The sequence below is a fragment of the Astatotilapia calliptera genome, chromosome 18, assembly GCF_900246225.1.
Source record: "Astatotilapia calliptera chromosome 18, fAstCal1.2, whole genome shotgun sequence".
Classification (NCBI taxonomy): Eukaryota; Metazoa; Chordata; class Actinopteri; order Cichliformes; family Cichlidae; genus Astatotilapia; species Astatotilapia calliptera.
This window is the reverse complement of record NC_039319.1, coordinates 22212183-22237050: the sequence shown is the minus strand read 5'-3', so window position 1 is coordinate 22237050 and position 24868 is coordinate 22212183. Positions and strand designations below refer to the sequence as shown.

Below are 24868 nucleotides of genomic sequence, written 5' to 3'. Positions count from 1 at the left end.
TGGCTTCCAGCCTTCTTCTCCATGGGGAACTTTCTCTACATGCATGCTTTATATTATATCCAAGTGCCACAGTAATCCAAGGATTACTGTGGCAATATATATGAGCTCATTGGTTTCAGTGTTACTGACAGTGGGGATGGTGTGTAGAGCAGTGTTCACATCAGCAAGCATCTACTGTAATGGGACTCACTATCAGTATATATATCAGCCTCGATAGTGTAGTGATAGCAACATTACTGTCATTACTGTCAACACATACAAGGCCAAGGCTGAGAATATGGAATTAATGGAATACCAGCCGACCCAATGAGATGCGTTTTATGCGATACGTGACAACTATAAATGAACCGAAAGCCATCATCTACACCTGCCCAGAAGCACCTAGTAGCTCAGTTCAATAAGTAAAATAAAACGTTAGATGAATGCTGGGACTATATTTTTTTTGTATATATAATATTTGTAAGTTTTTTTCAATCTTCTCTGGGATTTTCTCTCTGAGGGAGCAAGACAAGCAGGAAATGTGTTGAAGAAAAAGACACTGCAGGCTTCAGGTGAGAAATTAGAAATATTAGCATATTTATTACAGCGACATGAAAGACATTAAAATGCCTACACCCTTTACAACAAGCAACGCAGAGGAAATTGGCATGGGGACAAATAAGCCTTGTATGATGGCCAAACAAAGAGAGAGAGGAGGACAAAGAGGGAGATAGAGTGCTAAAAGTCTCAGATGAGAATCACTCATTAACATTTACGATACAGACTTTGTGGAGAATGGATACAAACACTGTATTTAAGTTCAAGCAAACCAGCCCACATAGCTAACCTTGACATGGTGAAAAGTGATAAAAACCAGGGAGTTCAGAGTAGAAACCAAAATGGTTTCTTCTAAAGTGAGAGTGCTGATGAATAAGTGGGTCAAAAAGAGGACAATGTCAACAATTCACCATTATTTTGCAGGCAGTAACATAATGTTAAAAATGCAAGAGGAATTTGGCACTTATAAAGAAAAGAACTGAAAGCCAATCATATTCATAATTTGCAAATAAATAACAACACTGTGATTTTCCCCGTCCACTTTTACAGGTCTTCATGTGTGACGGTTCTAATAGTATCTACTTAAAGGTATGGAAGTTATGATGGTACAGTTTGAGGGGGCCTCTGGGATGTTATAAAACCAGGGTGTTAATGTGAGGTTACCTTAAGAACACAGATAAATACACTTTACTCTCAATATCCCCTGTATAGGGCAACAAAACAGAAAAATAGCTCAGAAAATAAGGCATCTAAAAGGCCAGCGGTCACGGGTAGTGCGCTAGAGTGAAATCATAGAGTTAGCAAGAGTAGAATGAACAGTTTCAAACTCTGAATTTGCATCTGCGGCTTATGCTGAAAAAAGCAGAACAGTTTGTCACGCCTCTATTTTACTAGTACTAAAACATTGGGGCCGAACAACACAATTAAAAAAGCAACTTTTCACTGGCAGCAGAGTGGCTCAGATTTTATAACTATCAGGCCTGTCTGGATTTCCCTTCTAGCATGGTGCATGTTACTAATTATATTTTTGAAACGTTAGACAAACGTAGGTTTCTACTTCAGAATAACAATATGCTAAATTACAACCACCAGGGGCACATTTTATCTGTTGTAGATAACTAATCAAGTAAATTTACAGGTTTAGTCAGAGGCGGTACAAAAAATGAAGATAGCTTCTGGGTCCGAAAAGGACTTTAAATCTACATTCTATTTATTGGCCACTGGGGTTGATACTGGTGGTTGCAAAAACACTTCCAGTCTTGTAGGAGTTGATAGAAAAATGTCACTCTTCTCTAACCTCAGGGGACAGTTTCCTCAGTATGAGGAACGGTGACTCATTTGAAGGCATACTGAATACAATGAATAGCATAATTCATTATTATTATTCAGAATATGATCACTGGCTAATGACATGTGATTGACAAGCCATTAGCAAATGAGAGTGTGGTTTTCCCTCATTAAATCCAGTTTAAAAATGCCAAGATGATGATGAGGTAAACACACACCTTGGGGCTTCAAAGCAGAACTTCACACACAAAAGTATGTAAGCACATTGGCTACGTCCATCTTTTATACCGTCTATCGCCTTAGCTAAGGTCTCTCTTGGCTAACTGAGTTTCCAGGTGACTTCCAAAGCCACATGTACTGATTGGACATATACATGTACTGGATTTAAAATACCCTGTAACTCCAGAAAATAAAGAAATTTAGTAAGTAAAAGATGTACTTCTTAGCCTTTGAAGTAAAGTCTTGTTACAAAGCTAATAGATAAGCTAACAGTCACAGCTCACTTACATTAGTTCCGACAAACATGCTGCAGAAACCATTTCTTACACTTTTACTCTTTTGCTCTTGACTTTAGGGAAGCAGCATTACCCTTCATACTCTTCACCCTCTAAAAATACTCTTATACCATGCAAACTACTGCAGCATGTATAGAAATGCAATGCTTGACAAGTCTGCTAAGCTCAGCTATCATTTCTAGGGTAAGGAGAGAGCAAATGTTCAATCTGTGATATCAGATCCAAGTTTAAATGGAGGATTTTTCGTGTTAGACTTTTCGTCCTTCCCTCTCCTGAACAAGCATCTTTTTAAAATTGTGTTGTATGCAGTCCAAGGTCAAAAAAGTGCATGTAACGACTCTTTAAGGTGGATATGCAAATGAAGCCAGTGTATCAATAAAGAAAGTCCATTCTACTCATCCTAACGCTATAGTAGAAACTGCAGTCACTCTCACCTGTCAATAAAAGCTGAAGCTTTGCACCATGCTACATTCCTTTGTTCAGACCAACGTATCACCTTCACCTCTGTATGACCCACCCCTGAACGAGAACTTCAGAAATCTCTTTTTCACAATAAAAGTACATCATAGTCATCATCATTGTTATCATTACAAACATTCTAACATTGGAAATCAACACTGTACATATTTTACACTATGATACAATCATATATTCTGTACTTTATGCCACTGTTGGTCCTATGGAGTACCACAAATATTAAAACTGGGTGCAGAAATACACTAAAAGCGGGTTCAGTGCCATTATTACAGTGTACACAAAGAGGGTCCCTTCATATATTACTGTATAATTATTGTGATAGTTATTGTGATAAGCTGCAGTTTCCTTCTAATACAGAAAAAAATGCTTCTTTAGGTTATGGGTATTTTTTTGTAAATAAGGGTGTTGAAAATGACAGATACCAGGGAAGTGATAGAATACAACACGCACAAATCATCTTTCTTTTTTTTAAAGTCAAATTTACCCTCTTGTGGTGGCACCGCTGAAAGTCAACACTGCTTCTATTTCATTTTGCTGAAAAAGGGTCCAATGCTTCTTTTCATCAAGCAGACTATTTGGAAAATACAAACCACTGTAATTATTCTAACTGGCCTTGTGTAACCATCCAGCCACGGGAACTGATGAAAGAAAACCATAGAGTTGGAATGGTGGGTCGTTATTTAGATGAACATTTCAAAGTTACTGTACATGGCACAACACTGGAAAAACAAGTCATACGTCCTTAACAGTGTCAAGTCTGTCACGACATCTGTCCTGACATCTGTCTGCATCAACTTTGCTCTTCACAAAACACTATAAACCTCTTAACATACCTGAAATACTGGAAGGCAAACTTCTGGGCTGAAGTGTTTGCAACAACACCATACTATAACACCTGTGATAGACTGCTGTTTGGAAAAGACGACGGAAGAGTAACATTTTCTCTGTGCTAACTGCACCGTAGCTGTTTCTGCTGTATTCTCTGCTGTTAGTTAGGTTGTACTGTAAATGCAAGAGTACTTGCAAACATGCACTGGGTATAGTTTTTATGGAAGTGTGTCTGGGAGCAGTCACTAAGGAAGCCCTGGTCTTGGTCCAATACACTATTTAAAAACGAATCATAGTTCCATCCTATGTGAGCTAGCAAATCTATATCCCTCTCTATCCCTAAAGGTCCAGTTTTTCAGTTCCCCTCTCCCCAAACCCAAACATTCATTTCATTCAAAATCTTGGCTCATTCACTGGCTTTCTGTGTACAGAGAGCAATGCAAGGGGCCACACGCGTACTAAGTAATTACGTCTGTTAAGGTTGAGCCTATAAACCTCACCAACAATACAAACTTTAGGTCCATCTCTATGGTTGTGAGACACACAGCCCATATAAACATATATCTACACATGTACATACCATCTGACCCTTTTTAAACTCTTCAAGGTGAAAACTCAAAGCCAACAAAATGACAGAAAAAACAACTGTACACCTAACAGACAGTGATATTATATTCTAATTTGTTTTTTTGTCATTTCTTTTGTTTAAAGTCTTTTCCCCTCCTGTTTTGTTGAGTTGACACGGTGTGAAATGATCAGGGATGCTTCAGGTGCAGCCTTGCAGTTGGAAATGTGTCTCTTTGATGCTCCATAATGGTGACCGTATTGCTGGGACTCTGAGAGCTAAAGCCAGAAGTGCCCACCAAGGATGGTACAAATGGGGAAACTGCGAGAAGGTGAAGGAGGCAAACGTCCATGTCGTCTCCATCTTAATGTGTCTCAAAATCCAAGAAGGCCCAAGCACAGAGCTTACATCACAACTCTGTTGCTGTGGGGAAACTCTTAACAGGGGCATCCAGTTTGACTTTGTCTCCTCGTGTTTCTCTAATGTTGAAAGTGTTATACTTGGACGTGCGTCCCCTGGGTCTGCAGGCTCTGCACACTGGACAAAATCTTCTTCTGGTGGCCAGCCAGGGACACTCCCATCTTAGCCAGTTCACTAGATGGAAAACACAAAAAAATACAGGCAAAGTATTACGAAGCTATTTTGTTACGAAGAAAATGCATCTGTTTTACATTTAAAATACCAAGTTTCATGTCCAATTCACTGTCTTCACATTCAAATGACACCAAAGTAGATTGTGTTATTACTCATGCTGAAAATCCTGTAAGTCTGCACCTGACACTGATGTAAAGGATAGAGTCCAAGCTGACATATCCAGCACTGGAAAAGTTCTCCTTGTAGTGGCCCATCTTGATAGCATCTAACCACTCATCCACTGTATTAACACTGAACTCTGGCGTGGACGGGTCCTCCCTGCTGGGATTTTTAAAAAAACACAAATACAAATTCAATGAAGCTTTGGCCGGTTTATGGCTAGAAAAACAGTTTGTTGTCACTGCCGAAGTCAATAATTTGTGCGTAAAAATAAAAACTATTCGCATCAGTCTTGGTTCTGCCGACAGAATCATTATAATTCTGCAATGACCGCAGCACGACAGCCTCAAATCCCCGCTGAAAAGAAAAACATAAACTTTAAACCCAACCATTAGCGGGTAAGTATGATTAATGCTGCCCTCACCCCAGAGCAAGCTTGTGTGGTATTACTTATAAAACCCTTGACTTGTTTGCTTGCTTTTTTTTCTTATAAATTGTTAGAAATGATCTATTTGTCATTGCACACTCAAAGGTAACACAATCTTTTTTGCTAAAAGAACTTACAATATTCACTTACATAGTGCAGTATATGCTTTTGTGTAAGCCCGTGTAAGTCTTTTCGTCTTGTTACATAGTTCTCTGAGTCTGCTGTGTTCTGCATTTGTTTTTTTCTGTTGAGTATGTCGGAGTGGAAAGGGATTGGAACGTCTGCATGCTGTTTTCATTCTGAGGGTTAGCTAAATGCCTGAAGTTACAAAATGCAAATGCACAAATAATTATATTCAGTGGATGAGTGCAATATAACTGGGGATTAGGGGCATCTACACTGAATGTGAAACAAGCACGCGAGTCTGTATCAATACATTTCCATTTCATAAATACGGATTTGTTTATAAAAGATAATAATGTTCTTTCATGTCACCTCATTTACTGCTTTGCACTTTGTACCTCTACTCTACAATTTAATCCAGGCGTGCCAAGATTTATCAGTGAAATTTGCAGTCATAATTCACATCTTTCTCTCACTGACCATGCTGAGCTGTTTGCCAGCTCTCTGAGACTGGCTGGGTTTCTGATGAGCTTGTCCAGGATTGTGACAATCTGTGCAAACTTTGGCCTGTCGCTTCGCCCCTTCTCCCAGCAATCCAGCATGAGCTGGTGCAACACCACAGGACAATCCATAGGAGCAGGAAGACGGTAGCCTTCGTCTATTGCTTTGATCACCTGCAGGGAGAGAGGTATCGAGTTCTGTGATCAGTACTATACAGGAAAAATGTAAAATGTGCAAACTTGTTGTTATAGATAGGAATTTTACTGAAGACTGAAAAAGTAGCTCTTTATCGCTGGCAGCACTGTGTAAGTGCACTAATTTGATTAACATCGAACCTGAGACCGTGTGTTTATGTGTGACTCACATCCTGGTTGGACATCTCCCAGTAGGGTCTCTCTCCATATGAAATCACCTCCCACATGACAATGCCGTAACTCCACACATCACTTGCTGAGGTAAACTTCCTGTAGGCTATTGCCTCTGGAGCTGTCCATCTGATGGGGATCTTCCCTCCCTGTAAATGGTCCCAGAGGCAGTCAGCATTTATTCACATACTGAATATCAGCCGCTCTGGGCCCACTGCATCGTGCTGCCAATAATAGAGTGAATACTTCAAGGCTGTTGTATTAGCGCTGTAATAAATCAAGATACAGCAGAGTACTGTAGAGGAGAGAAAACAAATTATAAAATGGTTGCTGCAAAGAAGCCTGGTGCAGTGCTGTTTTTAGGAACAGAGCAGGAGAGGTTATACACTAAGCAGCGCTCTGCTTTAATATGACAACAGGGGTTAATGTTTGCTCCAGTGTTTGTTCTTATACTTGTCTTTCTTCTGTTATCTTTTTTTCCCTGCACCACCGCCCCTGCCTTTGTCGTCAATCCTCAGATCAAAAGGATTCATATAGCCCACTGTATACACACAATAGGCAGCAAGAGCTCTCGCTCTCTTTCACTCTGACACACACACACACAGACACATTGTACCTCTATAGGCTCCGTTCAGCTTTTTAACATGCGGCAGCTGCCTCTGCACCACCTAGCATCCCCCATCTCTGCTCGGTCAAAGTCAAATAAAAGGCAAAGCTTCCAAGTCACTCTGCACTGTACTTTTGTTTCCTCCACCTCTGTACACACCTACCGCACCCCTTTATCTCCCCCCTCCTAACTACGCTTACTCCATCCTTCTGCCACCTTCCCCCCTTTCTCTCGCTCTCTGTTCTCTTCCTGAATCATCTTCGTTTTCGGGCTCTACAACCCCCACCTACTCCCCCCTGCACCCCTCAGTGCCTGCAGCTCTCCATCTACGTCTCCTGACATCAGTAGGAGTTTGTGTGTGATTTCAATAGAGCAGTCAGCGGCTGATACACTCCTCCCAGGGCAATGCTAATGCCATATTAAAAATAACATCCAACCCTTCCTATGAATATGAATAATGTCATCTCCTTGTGGACATTTTAGATGAGTTACTACGCAGTGGTTTAACTTACTGACATTTAAGTTTCTCCATTCTCTCCGAGCTCAGTGAGAGGATGCTCTCGTTGCCAAAGACTGCTGTGATTTGACTTGACAGCATGGGTTTATGGTATTGGCTGTGAAAGCCTTTGTAGAACAATGTTCAAAACACACTTGCCCAATGCAGTATAGTGTGAAACCGTACATTCAAGACATTGTCTTTTTTCTTACTTATTAAAGCTTGAGCTTGCATCCTTGAAGAAAAGGGCCAGTGAGGTCACTGCTGAGAATACTGGGAATGTGGAGAGGCAGAGTGCCCACTTTGCATCTAAGACTGTATTCCGGTTGCACACCGTGCAGTAAAACTAATTTGAACTTCCTGAAAGTGGAAATCTCAATAGTGACGAGTGCATGAAAGCTTTCCGTCTACAGTGTTTTGCCTTAGCTGGCTCCACTGTGAGAGTGTGTCTTACCCTTGTAGTGTAGGCGGCCTCTGGGTCGTCCTCCAGAACTCGGCTCAGACCAAAGTCGGACACCTTACACACCAGGTTGCTGTTCACCAGGATGTTTCGAGCTGCCAGGTCTCTGTGCACGTAGCTCATGTCTGACAGGTACTTCATACCTGAAGCGATACCACGGAGCATGCCGACGAGTTGGATCACCGTGAACTGGCCGTCATGTTTCTGGAAGGAAGACCAAAGAGAAAGGTTGATTGAATTGTGCCCAGTTCTAGTATTTCTGTCCTGGGACTCCACTAGAGAATCTTTACACGAGTCGCAGTTCAGCGTATCTTTATTCATCCTTGGTTTTCTTTTACTGGCCATTTATGCAACCATCAGTTTATCCACTGTTTTAGCTCTTAATGCCTTTAAAAGCCCACTTTCTTCTGATTGGTAGGCTTTGCTGAAACATTTGTTTTGGGGCAGCAGAAAACTGGTAGATCCATAATACTTGGATAATATTCCCAAAAGTAAAATTTAACACAATTTGTCAAACTTTGACAAATGGCAACTTTTTAATATCCATCCCTTCATGTTTAAATAATACACCGTATTCATAATACAAGCAATGTGTTCAGTAAATTCCATTGCTTACCTGCTCATTGTAAATCATGACAGCCCCACACAGGCTTAAATGTCAACTGAAGTGGAAAACGTCTGCCGTCAGATTATATGAGTAAAATGTTATTCTGTGGTCACCAAATGACCAGTAAGTCCCAGGATTTGAGCTTCCGCAGTGTCAGCAATACACACTTAGCAAATGTCCTGGTGTAAGGCTGTGAATCTCTTTTAGATCCAGCTAACCCCACAGTTTAACCTCCCTTTGGAGCATGGCAAGCAAAAGATGGATGTCGCCTTCCAGGGATCAATGGAGGATCACATAGAAATCCAACTTGCAGAGGATTGGACCTGACAGAGGAGACAAAAGTTTCCTCTCAAACGCTGACCGCGTGCCCATGCAGAGCTCACTGGATTTCAGATTTGAGCTGTCTTTGGCAGAGAGTGGAGGCCGTTGATCGATGATGGTCCAGCTCACCTTCCTGTGCCAATTATTTCTGCCCTGGGCCAATGGTCCCCGTTAAAAAACCATTCATGTTATCAGTCACCCTCTCTCCTTTATATCAACTCTCCTTCCTCTGTCTCTTTGTTCTCTCCATCCATCTTTGTCTCTCCTCAAGACTGTGTCTCAGAGAGGGAGAAACTCTGTAATACTTTGACTCAGTCTCGATCTCTCCATCCATCTTCCTTCATCTTTCTGCATCTGTGCCTCCCCTACACCCTCTTCCTCTATCGTTTCTTTTCTCTCTCTCTCTCACTCCCTCCCTCGGCAGCTGTGGACTAAGTTAATTAGCTGGTGGTTTTGTGAGATGCTGATTGATTGGACTGTCTAACAAACCTACAGACTTCCTCTATCAATCTGCCCACCACGTTGCATTGCCAGTAAAGAGGAGGAAGAGTGGAGAGGACAGGGAAAGAGAGATGAGACAAATGCAGGCCAGAGAGGCTGACAATGAGATGAATGAAAGAGATGAGAGAAGCAAGAAGCGGGAATATTAGGCTAATTTGGGCATGTTATTTTATAATAATATATATTTTTTGTTACCTCAAAAAACAGAACAAAAAAATTAGGAACTTAATGGACCGTAAACTATAACCAACTATAAAGATGACTCCATGTTTATACTGCTCCCTGTGGACACGTTTAGGACCCTCGCTACAGTACATGCTCTCACACAAAACGTGTGGCTGTGTGTGGCAGTCACACTGTGCCTGAGCCATTTTTTTTTTTGCTTTTACTGTGTTTTGCTTCAGTTTGCTACCAGGATTGGTGTATATTAAGCAATGGGTCTATCATCACAGCCTTAATGGCTCTGAGCACTGCAGTGAATTTACTGCCTGACAAACGACACTGAATCTAAATCTGTTCAGCTCGGTGTATGGAAACCGTGATTCAGCTAATTTACTACACAATCTTTACTACTTCTACTATATTTCTATTTTGTGCTTGTAGATATCACAATTTTAACATTTTCATAATGCTATCTTTGCCGTCTGAGTAGTTCATTAAAGTATTCAGTCGATTAAATAAAAATATTCACATAGAAATCTGTTACTTAAAGTTAAAACAGAAGCCACCGCTACAGTTTCATTGTTGTTTTTAATATATATCCTGACAGAGCAAAATGCACAAAAAGCAATATACTTTCTTTGTTTTATTGCCTACCAGTCAGCATTCGGATGCAGTTTTCCCCCCTGGAATATGGACTCTAAGTGCATTTCATTGACCGATTATCAAAAACTGTGTGAGGAAAACATTACCCATCTAAATGTTTCTGTTTGCTTTGCTTTTCCCCCCCAAATTGTTTGTGTTCGTGCTCATAACATGACTACAAACCCTTCTTAAATTCTCTATATATTGTAACCATGACGACAGTGATATTATCCTCCTTTAACTGTACCATTAAGTGAAAATGTGTCTTTTTTATTAAAAAAAATGTCAGGTGTTTCCCACCTTTTACCCGATAATAAAGAACATAATAATTTTAGATTCTGTACAACAAAAGCCTTTATAGATATTTTGTTGAAAACTACTTAAAATAATTCCACCAAAGTGTTGGTGGAATGAATTCTTCAGCTTTAAGAGATGAACAACAACTTAAAATTTCAATGTCTCTTCAGCTGGGACATCATTTTCTTTGTGGCATCTGTAAAGACTCGTGGCCCTGACCTTGGAAGAAAAGATGTATTCCTTCCAGCTGAGCCGTGACTCACCTTGAGGAAAGTGTCCAGAGATCCATTTTCCATGAACTCCGTTATGATCATCACTGGCTTACCTACAGAGGAACATTACAAGACAGCTGTTAGTAAGGCTGAGTTACAAGGAAGAAATACACAAACTATAAAGAGCCGAGGACAGAGAGGAGGCAGAGTCCACAGCTGTGACCAGCCGTTCCCTCCGTCTCCGTCTCTCTCTAGGGGATAGCATGGCATGTCGTCATCAGTCACACTGACAGCTTCTAATCAGCCCTCTCCATAAACGCCAGGAGATAATTAGAATAGACCAATCCACCAGAATATGTGTGTGTGTGTGTGAGTGAGTTTAAGGGGGCCTCCTGAGATCTCATGAATACTAATCAGCCTCAAGGGAAGGGGGTTGTGTTGTTGGATCGCTGTGCACCTGCACCTGCATGAGTGTGTATGTGTGATGAAGGCGTGGGTTGACTGACAGGCCCTGTGCACTATGGTCCCCTGCATGGCATCTGGTGCGGCTTACAAATGATTAACAAAGTACCTGCAATCACATACACACCCATGCACGCACACACGAATACCAAAAACTGCAGTTGTCCGTGCTTTAAGGGGGTTCTCCCTTGGTACCACCCCCTACAGCCGAGCTTTGCCAATCACAAACAAACATACAATGTGCAGTTACAAATGACTGTGCGTATGTGTATGTAGGTGGGTGTGTGAGTAGCTTGTAAACATGATGAATAGGTCACGTTTCCCAAATCAGGCCTCAGAGATGTTGGGAAAAAAACCTAAGGGAAAGATAAATGAGGGAAAAAGTATTTTAAAAAGAGTCTTTCTTGCTTGTATGCATCGAAGTACTTAGCTCAAGTAAGCTCAAGAAAGACAAAAACCATTGGATCAGAGAAGATGGGGAATGATGGAAGGGTGGGGTCTGAAAGCAATGAGGAGACAGGAGGAAAAAGGAGGAAAGGAAAGTATGGATGAGCGAGAGAAGAGAACGATAAAGAAGAAGAAAGGGAAAGCAGGGGAGAAGAGACGAGAGGAGAGGCGGAGGGATGGTGGGAGGATGGGTCAAAAGCATGTCGTGAAAAGGCAGGAACAACACCACCGAGGCCTACAGTAAGATTGTAGGTAAAGACAGCAATACATCACCTTAAATGAATTCAGTATCTCACCACAGCAAACACACACACACACAAACAGAGTTGGCCGGTCTCTGGTGGTGGTGTCTTCTTTGACAGTAACATTAGTCTCAGGGATAAAAGTGAAAGAGAATTGGATTTTCTTCTGCTGGGGGTGAGGACTGCTGGTCACATTTATCTCCACACGGGGCCTGTGTTGTGTGTGGCCTGTCGCTGTGCTTGTGTGTGTGCGTGGGTGTGTGTGTGAGAGAGAGAGACAGAGAAAAGGAGAACTGAACTCAGGGGTGAGACAACTCAATGATGACTGTTTGATTTCAGCTCAGATCATAGGTGGAGAACGTATGCGTGCGTCTGCGCATGTAAACGCAGCACTGGCAATAATCTGATCCTGAATGATGACTGAAAGAAGCGCTGACTCTTCATACCGTTTTGTTTACCTGCACGAGATGTGTTTGTTTCAGTTTTTGCGAATACTTAATTGCACTTTGTGGACTCCATAAACGTGAATGCATGTATGTAATTCTGCGACAAGCATCTGTGCATATGGTATTCTACAAAGCAGACAGCCATGAAATGGAAAAGAGCTGTAAAAAACTAACCCTAAAAACCAATTATGTGTTTGAGTGTGTGTGTGTTACATGGGTGTCAGCAGCATGTATGTATGCTACAAGTGAAGACTGCCCTCAGGTTTGCAGTGTTGGAAGCGGTCAAGAGTGAAGCACAATGAAACACATTCATCCTTTTGTCTCTGCCTTGTGGGCCGTGTTAGTCTGGCATGTACTCACACACACACACACACACACACACACACACACACACACACACACACACACACACACACACACACACACACACACACACACTGCTATCACTAGCCATCATCTGTACACCTGCCATACAGAATTACCCCTCCAACTCTAAAAGATAACAGAGGTTACCAATGAAACGGCCACACACACACACACACACACACACACACACACACACACGCACTCATGTTATATATTAGCTCATTTCATCTATTTTTTGTCAGGTGCTCATGCAAACACACACGTGCACACATACACACACTCAACGGTACAATGAATCCCTTTTACTTCTTGCAGCAACTTCATCACATGCCATTCACACTTCACTTCAGCTCGTCATGGAGCTCTCTCAGCCAAATCTTCGCAGGCGCTCCTCAATTTCCTCCTGAAAGCACATAATTAACTAATCACATTCATATTCATTCGAATTTATTGCCTTTCATTGGCTTCAGAATTAACGCATCCGTTTGCAGAGCCGAAAGTGCCTCCCACTGTATGCACGTACGTGTATGTGTATTTTAGTGCAGACTGCAGATTGGGTCTTGATGTTTTGTGTGCTTTAGTGTGTAATGAAATGGATCAGAAAGGAGTTTGCTCTTATTTTACATCACTTTATTAAGTGAAAGAAGAAAGTGTTGTCTCTTCTCTCTCTGGGATAAAGGTGGGATCATTTAGGCGTTGCACGCATGTGCGTGTGTGTGTAGATGCGTGTGTTTGTGTGAATCTGTGAATTGCCGTGTATATATGAAAGTGATAGAGACAACATATATACACTCTATCTGGCAAATTACATTATGAGAGGCTGTTTCTGTGCGTGTTGGTGCGAGCGTAAACGAAAGTGATAGACTCTGTGTGTGCGCCAGTGGGCCGCATTACCGCATTATTGAATGAGGCGGCCCAAGGTACAAACGAGAAAATGAAATAACTGCTGTATTGATTAATGTTAAGGGTCTGAACTAAATTATACAATGCTTTTAACACAGGACAGATCTCTGTTCTGGGAAGAGCCACGCGAGGTTGTGGGGGAGCGGAGCAACAGAAAGACAGAAACTCAATAACCTTATCTCCTCTCTTCACCTCTCCTCCTCCCTCTTTGCTTTCTCATCTCCTCTCATTTCCTCACGTTTGTCTCCTCTCCATCTCTCCTCTCCTCTATCTGCTCCCTCCTTTCCTCAAATCTCTTTGCACATCTTCCCCCATCACCCTCATTTATTCCCAAGCCCCATCCTCTTTCATTTCCTCCCTCTTGTATCCTCTCTCATCCATCCATGCCCCCTGCTTCCCCACATCCCGTTGTCACCTTTTCTCCCGCTTCCCCGTGTCGTTGTCTGTGCAGTCCAATCTACAAAGCTACATGCATATTCAGAATACTTTCAAAGAGTCTGACAGGAAATATTGAAACACCTATTGTTCAGCGCACAAAGGTACACAGTTAAAACTAATCACTAGTTTCTTCAAACAGAAGACGAGAGGAAAATGTGGTTTTGCAGGGTTTAACAGCACCTTTGTAGAGCAGCCTTTTTAATGTTTGTGCGTGTGCGTGCGTGTGTGTGTGTGTGTGTCAGATGAGAAGGACTTCGGTAATTGAGGGTTTTCCAAATGGGCCAATTGTTGCAGCGATTGTAAAACGCATAGAGGATGGATGGATAAAATGAGGGACGGTGGAGATAAAAAGGAGATAAGGAGATGGAGAGGGGCAGGGAGGAGGGGATGATGGGATGGGGGTAGATTGCTGCACTTTTCTGATGTGCAGTGAGACAGACAGAAAAAAAGAGCATTTTTTCCCCTTCCTTTTCTGCATGTGGCCCTCTAATTAGCATGACAATAGCAGCAATCAGGTGATAGACAGCAGAGCAGGTTATTAGTGTGACACATAGGAGCGGATGAAGGCTTATGAGGTTTTAAGCAGTGAACACAGACACACATACACTCACACTGATAGTCAGAATATTGTGCCAGAACTGTGCCAGATTTGTTACTACTACCACAACTTTGGTTGAATCAGCCACACTTTTACTAAAGATACTTATAGTACTTTTACTATTGGCACATCACAACCATTTAGATAATTAGTACAACAAAGGCTCCTATTGTACTTCATGTAACAACAAGATCAAGAGCCCCAATGCCGCCAACAGTTAACATTACTCCTGTCTGCACTGTTGAAACAAGTAATCCATTATCCAATTAAAGATCAAAAGAAAATTATGCTGCAGTTATTAAGATAATTTAGTGACTTCTCAAGAAAAATATTACATCATAGCAAAATAGTGTTTGAATTCCGGACTACTTGCAAAAATATGATTTTAGCCTTGAAAATGGAAATACTTATTATCAGGAGTTCTGCTGCAGTGCATTCTGTCATTTGTATAAGAAAGTATTGTGCAGTACAACACGACTCCCTTCAAGTTTGAGCTTCTCCGTAATTACACCTACCTACCTACTCCTACTCAAACCAATACTCCGCCTTCTACTTGTAAGTCTGCTACTGTTTACACCAACACCTGAGTCTAGATCAGCTGGAGTCAGCCTGTCTGATTAGACTGAGGGTGGTGTAAAAGGACCAGCTGGGGCCGCAGAAAAGGGCCTGAAGGAATTATTGACCCCTCTCAACTCTCACCCCCTCGCCCGCACATGCACACCCGGGGCTGTGACCTGTGAAATTACTGCTTTGCTCGTGAGATTTGTTTCTGAGGGGCTCTATCAGCTTCTCAATGTGCCGTGAAGACAGGTGAGAAGGCAGACACAAAGTAATACGTGTAGAAGAAGGCGAGCGCTCATTAAATACACCTGCTAAAAGCACGCCAAAGCGCACAAACGTATTTTTACATTCAAAGAACATTACGAAGTAATGAGTACTTGATTATGTTAAAGCAAATCACTTGTCAAGTCGTTGCTCAGCTCTTTAACCGTCTCCTGTGTCAACCCCGCTGATGTCCTCTGACCCAAAACGTCAAGGATTTGGCAGTAATTCTTCAATTAATTCTGTTTTTTTAAAACAGAATAGTGGCAGTTACTGGAAAAAAAGAGTGCTATAATTACACGTTTACATGTTACATGTCTCTCATGTCTGAAAGATCAAGAGAGATAGACACAGACAGAGCGAGAGAGAGACAAAGAGAGTGACAGCACAAGAAGAAATTAATAAGAAATGCAGTGAAGTCTCATTTGTAATATGCATGCTGTTGAATATTCATGGAGCCAAATACACATCCAATTAACTTTATGAATTATTAATAATTGCAATAAAAGGTCGTGTATATGCACTTGCTCTTTGTTGGCCTGAGTTGCACTGAACAGCTTGGTGTGATGGACTGAAAATCTTTGTTTGTGTCACTAAGCAGGAAGAGGAGGGAGTCAGATTAGGGGAAAAGCCGAGGCTTATTTTGGTGCCTGTATCTTTATAAATATGACGATTCTCTCTCTTATTTGCTTGTCTATAGACCGCCCTCAAATATCTGTCAGATCAGAAGAAGCTTTCAGATTGAACCTATACTGTGCTGTAATGCAGGCGAGCTAATTGTTAGGGTTGACACATTTTCAGTATTTGTAACTGGGCATCTTAACCATTATAACGTGACTGTTATGCAGTGCTGCACAGCCAAGAGAAATATTTCTGTAAATAGCTCTTAATTTGTAAATTAACAGTTAATTAAATATGTAATAATCCATAAAGTTAATTAAACATGAGTAATTCATGTTACTTTGTCGTGTAATTAAAAATCATTTATTTTAAAAACGTTATGTTGTACTATATGTTAAGTAGCAATCAAATTCTGATGACATCAGCACACATAAAATGATATTCTTTAGTCATTATTATCATTTTGTTGTAAAAAAGTGTTTTATTCCCATAGGAGGGTCAATAGGCCACAAGCAAGCAGCATCCGAGAGAGATGGACAATGTGATGAGAATAGTGAGATGGGTGTCAGTCATCATTGATCTTCATTTATATAATGATGCTTGGGCTCTTAAAATCACATTTTAACACAGTGGTAACCTAAGTGTCATTTCTCATCCCACAGGGTCATGTTTGTGAATGGGCCTATTTTGTAAGTGAAAGAAACAAGCAGGGAATAAGCTGTACAATTATTTTTAACTTTAGCGATCCAAATACTGTTTATAGATGCATTACACTGTATTTATTAACAATTTCCAAGGTGCTTTAAACATTAGTTGCAGTTTTACAATAATATCTGATTCATTATAGATGATTTACAAACTAATTATTAACTAATTTGATTACGATGAATAAGAATTAGTTCATTGTTTGTTAACATCCAGATATTAACTGAAGCTGAATCAGCTATAAATGTGCAATTGTTGAGAAATGAAAAATCTTCTTAACTTTAATGCCTCCAGCCACTAACAAGCGTGTATGATACTTATTGTAAAATAGTTTTGCAGAAATCGAAAAGTTGAAATTATGATGGGACCACTGACGCAAACAAAATATTGTAGATTACTCAGGCTACAGTCTCAAAGAGCTAGAGACAAGGAAAAATGTACATTTCCCAACTGTTTGGCAAGTAGTTTCTGGAAAATCGGCGGCTAAAGCCCAGTTACACAGGTCTAGAGATTGATCTGTCAGTCCAGTGCAGCTCCATATACCAACCAGTGCAACCAGTTACCCACAGTGACCGCCAGCAACCTACTGTAACCACTTCCAACAGTTAGAGAATATGTATTTTTCCCTAGCAACCTGTGGTTGCCAGGGGGTCGCTGATTGATCGCAATGCCTGCATGACTGGGCTGCGCAACAGATTTCATAGTGAAAGCTAGAAACCTCCAGTAACTACTTACCAACTAGTTAGGGAATATGCATTTTTCCCAAGCCTGTGGTTTCCAGGAATTTAACCTGTAAGCCTGAGCGATTGAAACCATAGTACAAAAAAACAGAAAAGATCCTTTTTTTCTAAAATTAAAAATTGTGACATAAAATCAATAAAATTAATAATTATCTGTTGGCTGTCTGCTCATAGTCACATGTATATTTGACATTTTCCTTTATGGATTTTGGTTGTGAACCTGTCATAAGGGCAGACATATCCAGACATAGCAAGAATCAGGATTTCCTTCGAATTGCTTTGATGAATCCTTGCACTTCTTTCAATCTTTGGGCTCAAAGGCATTACGTTGATAGAGATAGTCAGCTGGAGGTGTCCGTGTAGTATTTTCACATTTATCTGGGTAAACGTAGCAGTTACGTTGTCAGACATGGAGTGAGAATGACAAAGAGAGTGAGAGAAAGAGAGTGCTAGAGGGTGAGGAGATGAGACTGGGATTAAGTGAATGAGACAGACAGCGAGAATGGAATAGAGCGAACCAGGGGACCCACTGAAAGAGAGGGATGGACACTGACTGAGAGAGAAAGCAGCAGCGCGAGATAGAGGTCTGAGACAAGAGCCGAATAGATTTCGAGAAAGATGGAGTGAATGATCGAGAGAGCGTGGCTCAGTGATAACCAATCAACTGTTGTACCAGCACTGCCTTATCTAACACGAACACACGCACTCATTCTAATTTGCCTAAAAACAATCCTGTGAAGTAAACAAATGGTCATTTAAGAGGAGGATGGTTACATCACATGCACACTGCCATGCGTCACCGCTGTGTTACCATGGTAATGGAGCTTTTATCTGATCCAGGGTCAGCTTCGATTTACATCACTGACAGCTCTGCTAAGTCTCAAACAGGTGTGCGACACACAGAGATCGACACAAGAGAAGGGAGAGGGGAGCGAAGGACTCCTTAAAAACATCGTCGTAGTGTAAAGGCTTCGTCACACTGTTGCCTTCACTTACATCTCGTGACGACGCCCTCCAACCTGATGATGTTCGCGTGGTCAAACTGTCCCATAATGGAGGCCTCAGACAGGAAGTCCCGCCTCTGTTTGTCAGAGTATCCTGCTTTCAAACTCTTGATGGCAACGTAGATCTCTCTTTTCCCCTGCATACGCAGCCGGCCACTGCACACCTCGCCAAACTCTCCTACACGTGTGCACAGACACATACATTGAGTTTAACATGGTCTTTTATTGACTCCTTTTAATCCTTAAAATTAAGAAATCATTTAATCCCTTTTTCCTTTATTAAAGTAGTCTACTGCTGGGTTTGTTATGCCAACTCACCAGCTCCGATGACTCTCTCTATGCGAATATTGGAAGCATCTATCTCTTTGGCAAAGTCTCTGACAGCCTGGTTTGGGTCTTCATAGGTGTGAGGATGGATGTAAGTCCTGCTGCCTGGAAGCTTGACTGCACAAGTGGAAAAGCGAGGAAATGGGCACAGAATTTAATTTGCTTACAGCTTAAAAACATGCACTGTAAGAAAATCCGGCCATGTTGGAGATATGGTCTGGAATATTAGGAAAGTTCATGGAATCTTTATGGTAGTTTGGAAACACTTTCCTCAACACTGACTTAGTGTCTAAGCAGATATTTGTACAGCGTAAATTCGTGTTGAGACGGGAGCTTGAGCGCTTTGTCTGAGTGACATTACAAATTATTACATAATAATAAACACATATCTACTTTGCTAGCAGTGGTGTGAAAATGACTCAGAATTTTAACAGGAACCCATAAGGCGCTTCGCTCTGCCAGCAAACATTTATGCAAGAAACTGTGAAACAATGTGGTTTATTCGGTTAGGATGTGAAAAAATTAAAGATTTCTGTTCTGGCTCCAACTGTTAAAGTTCTCATTGTACATTTCATTTACAAACAAAGCCCGACTGCATTACATGCATGTGAAAAAATAAGGGGTTAATTCTGAGGACGTTGTCACATTAGTGCTTGCCTTTGTTCATTTACTGAAAAATATTCCACCATCTGTTTGTTGTTTACAGCCATAAATACACGCAGTGATATGATTCATAACATGTGGGTGGCAAGTCTGGTTTTAAGACAAATGACATGCAGATAATATTTATCTAATATAATATTATCTGGATCTGCACATGCTCGTGTCTTTACCTCGCCCATGTTGGAACTGCATCTTTTCTTCATCGGGGTCTTGCTTGGCTTTGATATATCCACAGTGCCTGAAAAAGAGATCATTTTTATTCTAATGCTGTACAATAAGCAGCTCTAAGCTCACAGTAGTGACTATTCTTCCACCACAGTAACGCCACCATCTTCTACACCAGGGGTGTCAAACTCAAATACACAGTGGGCCAAAATTCAAAACTGGAACAAGGTCGCGGGCTAACATTAATATTTACTGAAAAAAAAAATCTTCCTCCAGATTTAAGAATGAATCTCTTCTTATGGACTCAAACAGGTTTTGCTGAAAAACTGAATATGGAACAAGCAAAGCTTAATACTAAACAATATATATATATATATATATTATCTGTATAATACCAGTAGGCCAGCTCTAATAATAATTTAGTATTGGCTTCGTGGGCCAAATGTAATTAGGGCCAAATTTGGCCCGCGGGCCAGAGTTTGACACCTATGTTCTACACCAACAAAGGGCATGCACACTCACTGGCCACTTTGTTAGGTACACCTGTTCAGCTTCTTGTTAATGCAAATATGCAATAAGATAATCACATGGCAGCAACTCAGTGCATCTTTGGAACATCATGATGACCTGGGGTACTTTAAATGTAGCATCAAAATAGGGAAGAAAGGTAACAATGAACTGAGCAGGAATGGACTGACTACTCATGGTGAAAATGTCTTATAATGCCACTGGTTAGAAGAGAATGGTCTGCTTTGAGTTAACTGGAAAGCAACAGTAACTCAAATATTCACTCACTACAACCAAGCCATGCAGAAGAGCATCTCGAATGCACAACACGTGGAAGAAATATGTGGAGGTGCCACAGATGTCAGAGGACACCTAGATTTTGAGGCAGTTTTGAAGGAAAAAGCGGGTCCAATCCAGCACTAGAAGGGTGTACCTACTAAAGTGGACTGTGCAGTATGTATGTAATTTGCACATATCTGTTTGCTATTTTAAATCAATGTTATTTTCAGGGAAATCTCTCCACACACCTCTTTCCTCTGAATAAAAGAAGGCTGGAGAAAAAAATAAAAACAACCATTTTTATATTTCTCTGCTTCCAGCGTTCATTGCAGTCCTCCTCGCTGAGCTCTTATGCCCGAGGTTAGAGAATTAATGTGTTTGTATATGTATATGGCAGAGATCAATGCACTAATGCACTCCTCTGTACCTTCCCTTGGACCCTTCTGGCCATCAAGCACCGCTTTTAACTGTAGCCACACACACCCACATTTATGCCCTTTCCCCAGCCCCCTCTGGGCACCCTGCAGCAAGGGTCAGCCCAATGATCAAGACAAAATATTGACAAATTGATCAGCTCAATCTTGCACTGCAGCTGTGTGGAAGTGTTAACTTTTTCTGTCTTACAGACCTCGCGGGGGAGGATTTGTGCTTCTGTGTGTGTTTGTGTGTTCCTGACAGAACGGTGTATTTTCTCTCCACTTTGTTGGTCGTTTGCCTCAAACAGTGTTTAAGAGCTATAATCAACCATAACACTGTCTCTGAGATTTACCGCACCTTTAAATTTAGATCAAAACTTCAGGACAAAAACATAAAATGTAAAAGCAGTATCATATAATGGTTCACTAACCACAACATAAATACCACATGGTTTCTATTTTTCTCTCCTCCTCTTTCATTTCAAGGTAATTTACAATAAGTGAATTTGTGGATGTTTATTTATTTGTTTTTTCTTTGCTTTGTATTCTTTAGTTTATTACTATAATCTAAGAGGACTGCTAAAGGTCATAGGTCTCCCCTCCTTTCCTCCCTTTTATCACATTCTCCTTGAGTCTTGTACAGGTAAAGGAGGACTTAGCCAGTATGTCTGTCCATCATGAAGACAAATTGATTTGGGCTCAGGGCCAGGAGTAAGAAATCTGAAGCATAGACAGCGCGCGATTTAAGAAAGCAGTGGAGAGGAGGACGAAAGAGAAACGGAGACTGAAAGAAACAGCGGGCCAAGATTTGATAAAGCAAAGGAGAGGAGAAATGAGATAAAGACAAAAATAATAAAAGAGAGGACTACTGAGGGAAAAAGAAATATGATGTGCTCTGACTAAGAATGAAGCACACGGCAACAGAAATGCAGAAAGGTGGGGTTCCACTAGGCTCAGAAAATCTCAGTCATTTGGTGTTTAATCCTTGTGTTGATTTTACACAGCTGAATGCATGGCATAACCCAGACATCAATAGGCTGTTTTGGGAATACACACAAACACACACACACTTAACGGCAGAGACTGGTTACTGGTATTTGAGGATAAAGAGGAGGGGGGCATAATGTTCTTATGAAATGGGAGGTGGGGCCCACCTGGTTATCAGCTGAGCTCAAGCTAGCTGAGCACCAAGGGACTATCATTACCCCCTTGACTCACACTCCCACACACAAAGAGCTTTGGGGCATGCGTTTAAAACATATGGGGAATGGGTACATGGGTCACACCTCGACTCTAGCTGTGATAATCTCGTGGGGATGCGTACACACACACACGCAAACACATACGTGTGTATATGATCAGCAAAACACCAAAACCAATGGTTGAAACACCTCCGGATCACTCTTTTAGTTTGTAACCATGGGTGCATGCTGCTTATCTGTGAGTGTGTGTGTGTCTGATGGGAAATGAACACATTTCCATAGTAATTACAGAGCAACTCATTTCTCCTCTCCAGTTAGAAGTGTCATGAATCATTAGCGCTGCAGTTTTAAACACGGTGCAAAACCTGACATGGCTGTGGCTTTTGTTTTCCCCTGACAGCTGTATCTATGTGTGTGCGTCTAAAACAGATATTTAATATCTCCAATTAAATGCAGCTGACCTGTGATTGCTCGACTAAAGACGCTGGAATAAGACCTTTCCATTTCTTTACTTGCTAATTTTAGTGATTTTTCACGTTTCATTTTTAAACGAAAATTTACGAATAGTAATAGAAAAATTGCACAGCTGAAAACAAGCATTGCACTGTCGATACTTTGCCATGTTTAAACAGTTTAAACAGTTCATCTGCTCCTCCAGTCGAAGGTCATTTTTTCCCCCATACAGTCTAATCTGTTCCATCCATTGATCACAGCTAGTGATGTGGTGTGGTTAAAGTCGAGAAGATTTACAAAAATCTTAACCAAACAGTATCTGTTTTAACAACCTTCCCCCCGTCTGTTTGCTCTCAGCGTGTTGGGTTTGGCGTCCCAGTTCAAGAGCTAATAAGCAGAGCAGTGAAAGACATCGCAGAATAGCACAGCTTGGGGTGCTTTAGTGGCTTCACAACTTAAGATAATTTTGTTTCTCCTTCCAGGCATCAACACAGTGGTGCACAGTTTCAATGATTTATCCACACACTGCATCCACCCGCCTTTCTGGCTTAAATTATTCATTTCCATTTTGGAATCCATGTTGTTGTCATTCACTCGGGATTAATTAACCAAATCTTAGAATATCAGTCTCAGATACTGTGTGCTGTAGGTTAAGATACCCTTCTTTCTCTTTACAAGTGATACAGGAGTCAAGGAGATGATATAATTGTGTTATGTTATATAATTATATATACACTGACCAAAAACCGACTGAGTGCAACTGCTTAAAACACTGTTGCCCGTGACGTACCCTTGTTCAATTACTAGTTTCTTGCCGCATGGATTTACCATACGTTATGAACACTCATAGAGTCTGGTGCAGGAACAGACTTTATAATGAGGAAGTCCTCCTGGATTTCCACTAGCGGATGCTCGATCATGCTGTACTGCACTGTGACGTGAACGGTCCTGGGCTATACTTTGCTGCGTCTGATTTAAAGTACACCCACCAATCACGCAAAAACACACATTAATGGACTTCTGTATCAGTATCAAAGCCGGGCTCTCACCTTTCTCTCTGCCTCACTGTTCCACTTCAGTGAGGACAACAGGCTATCCCTGTCCTCCAAAGCCACACACTCCACATTTGCATATCAATTTGCTTTTTAATATAATACTCTGTCACTCGAGACCCATTTGTCATTCGGCGAGAAAGCTTCTACCCTCGCAGAACTCCATCCATATATTATTTTCGTCGTGGCCCCTCCCTGTTTTCTTCCCTCTTCCTTTCCCCCGCTGCACTTTATCTCTCTGAGGTGTTAAATTCTTCCCTAATTCTGCCTTTAAGTGTCTGACTGCCAACATGTCCTCTCTTTCTTCTTTTTGTTGCAATCCATTCATCCTCTCTGAACAGGCCCTGACTTGTGCTCTTTATGTAGTTGTGCTGCTTTCTTTGTCAGAGAGCAAGATTCACCACTAGGAGCTGGAAGGGGGGGGATAAAGAAAGATATAGGGAGAAGGAAAGGGAGATTGAGAACGAGAGTGCTGACAGGCAAGAATGCACAATAGGGGTCCAAGCCTGCATACCAACTAACAAGCAATCAGATGGAGGGGAAGAGTAAGGCGAGACAGGAAGGCAGCCGTAGGAATAGAAACTCCAAGGTTAACATAAGTGATGTGGACAGAGAGCGGGAGAGCAGGGGCAGCGTTTGTGCTGCAGCAATCTGAGCTGAAGCACAAGCAGAAGAGAAAGAAGAGATGCAAACAAAAGGGGGAAAAGTTAAACAGATAAAGCAGCAAGGAGAAGTAAAATCTGGAAACAATCCAGTGTAGGCTATCCCCAGTTCATATATGAACTGGGGATACAAGGAGACAAGCATAACGGGATCAGCAAACTGCTGTTCACCCCTTAAGGAAAGAGAAGAAAGAGAGAAAGAATAAAAGACTTGATAGACAGATTGAGAGCAGATGACAAAAAGAAGAGTGTCAGGCACCAGTTTGGCTGCAGGACATGTCCTGAGAAAGAAATGTTATGTGTCTTGGCTAAACCACAAGGTAATAGGAAAAAAGAAGATCAGAAGAACTGGAGAAATTAAGGAGTCGATTGGACAAATAACAGATGTGTTTACTTCATCTTATACATACATATATATACATCATATTCACTCAGTTTTTATTCATCCACGCATTCCTGCTCTAAATTAAAGGAAGCCAGATCATTTCATATTGTTATCATTGCAGATTACTGCAGTGTGTGATGGCAAGAACACACCAAAAAACCTGGCCAGGTTTCCAGTTCATTACAAGACAAGCAGAAGATATATCCACACTGAAATGTACTCAAACAGACACTTTGGGGTAGTCGGCCCACTTGACTCTGGGAGGGTAACAGAGCACACA

The 24868-nt window shown here is 41.3% G+C and overlaps 1 protein-coding gene across 3 annotated transcripts in view; it reads right to left on the bottom strand.

Annotated features, from left to right (window-relative positions):
• Positions 1–552: 552 nt before the first annotated feature.
• LOC113011381 (ephrin type-A receptor 3-like) overlaps positions 553–24868 on the bottom strand; it is a 79293-nt gene continuing 54977 nt past the window's right edge. The window contains exons 11-19 of one of the 3 annotated variants that reach the window (XM_026150908.1): positions 19638–19705; positions 18796–18921; positions 18470–18655; positions 10735–10796; positions 7936–8145; positions 6378–6527; positions 5993–6186; positions 4984–5124; positions 553–4803 (exon numbers count right to left, since the gene is read on the bottom strand). In XM_026150908.1, the coding sequence (XP_026006693.1) occupies positions 4704–4803; positions 4984–5124; positions 5993–6186; positions 6378–6527; positions 7936–8145; positions 10735–10796; positions 18470–18655; positions 18796–18921; positions 19638–19705 (1237 nt within the window). In that variant the 3' untranslated portion in view covers positions 553–4703. The remainder of the gene's footprint in view (positions 4804–4983; positions 5125–5992; positions 6187–6377; positions 6528–7935; positions 8146–10734; positions 10797–18469; positions 18656–18795; positions 18922–19637; positions 19706–24868) is intronic. The other 2 variants (XM_026150909.1, XM_026150910.1) reach the window with 2 other exon arrangements.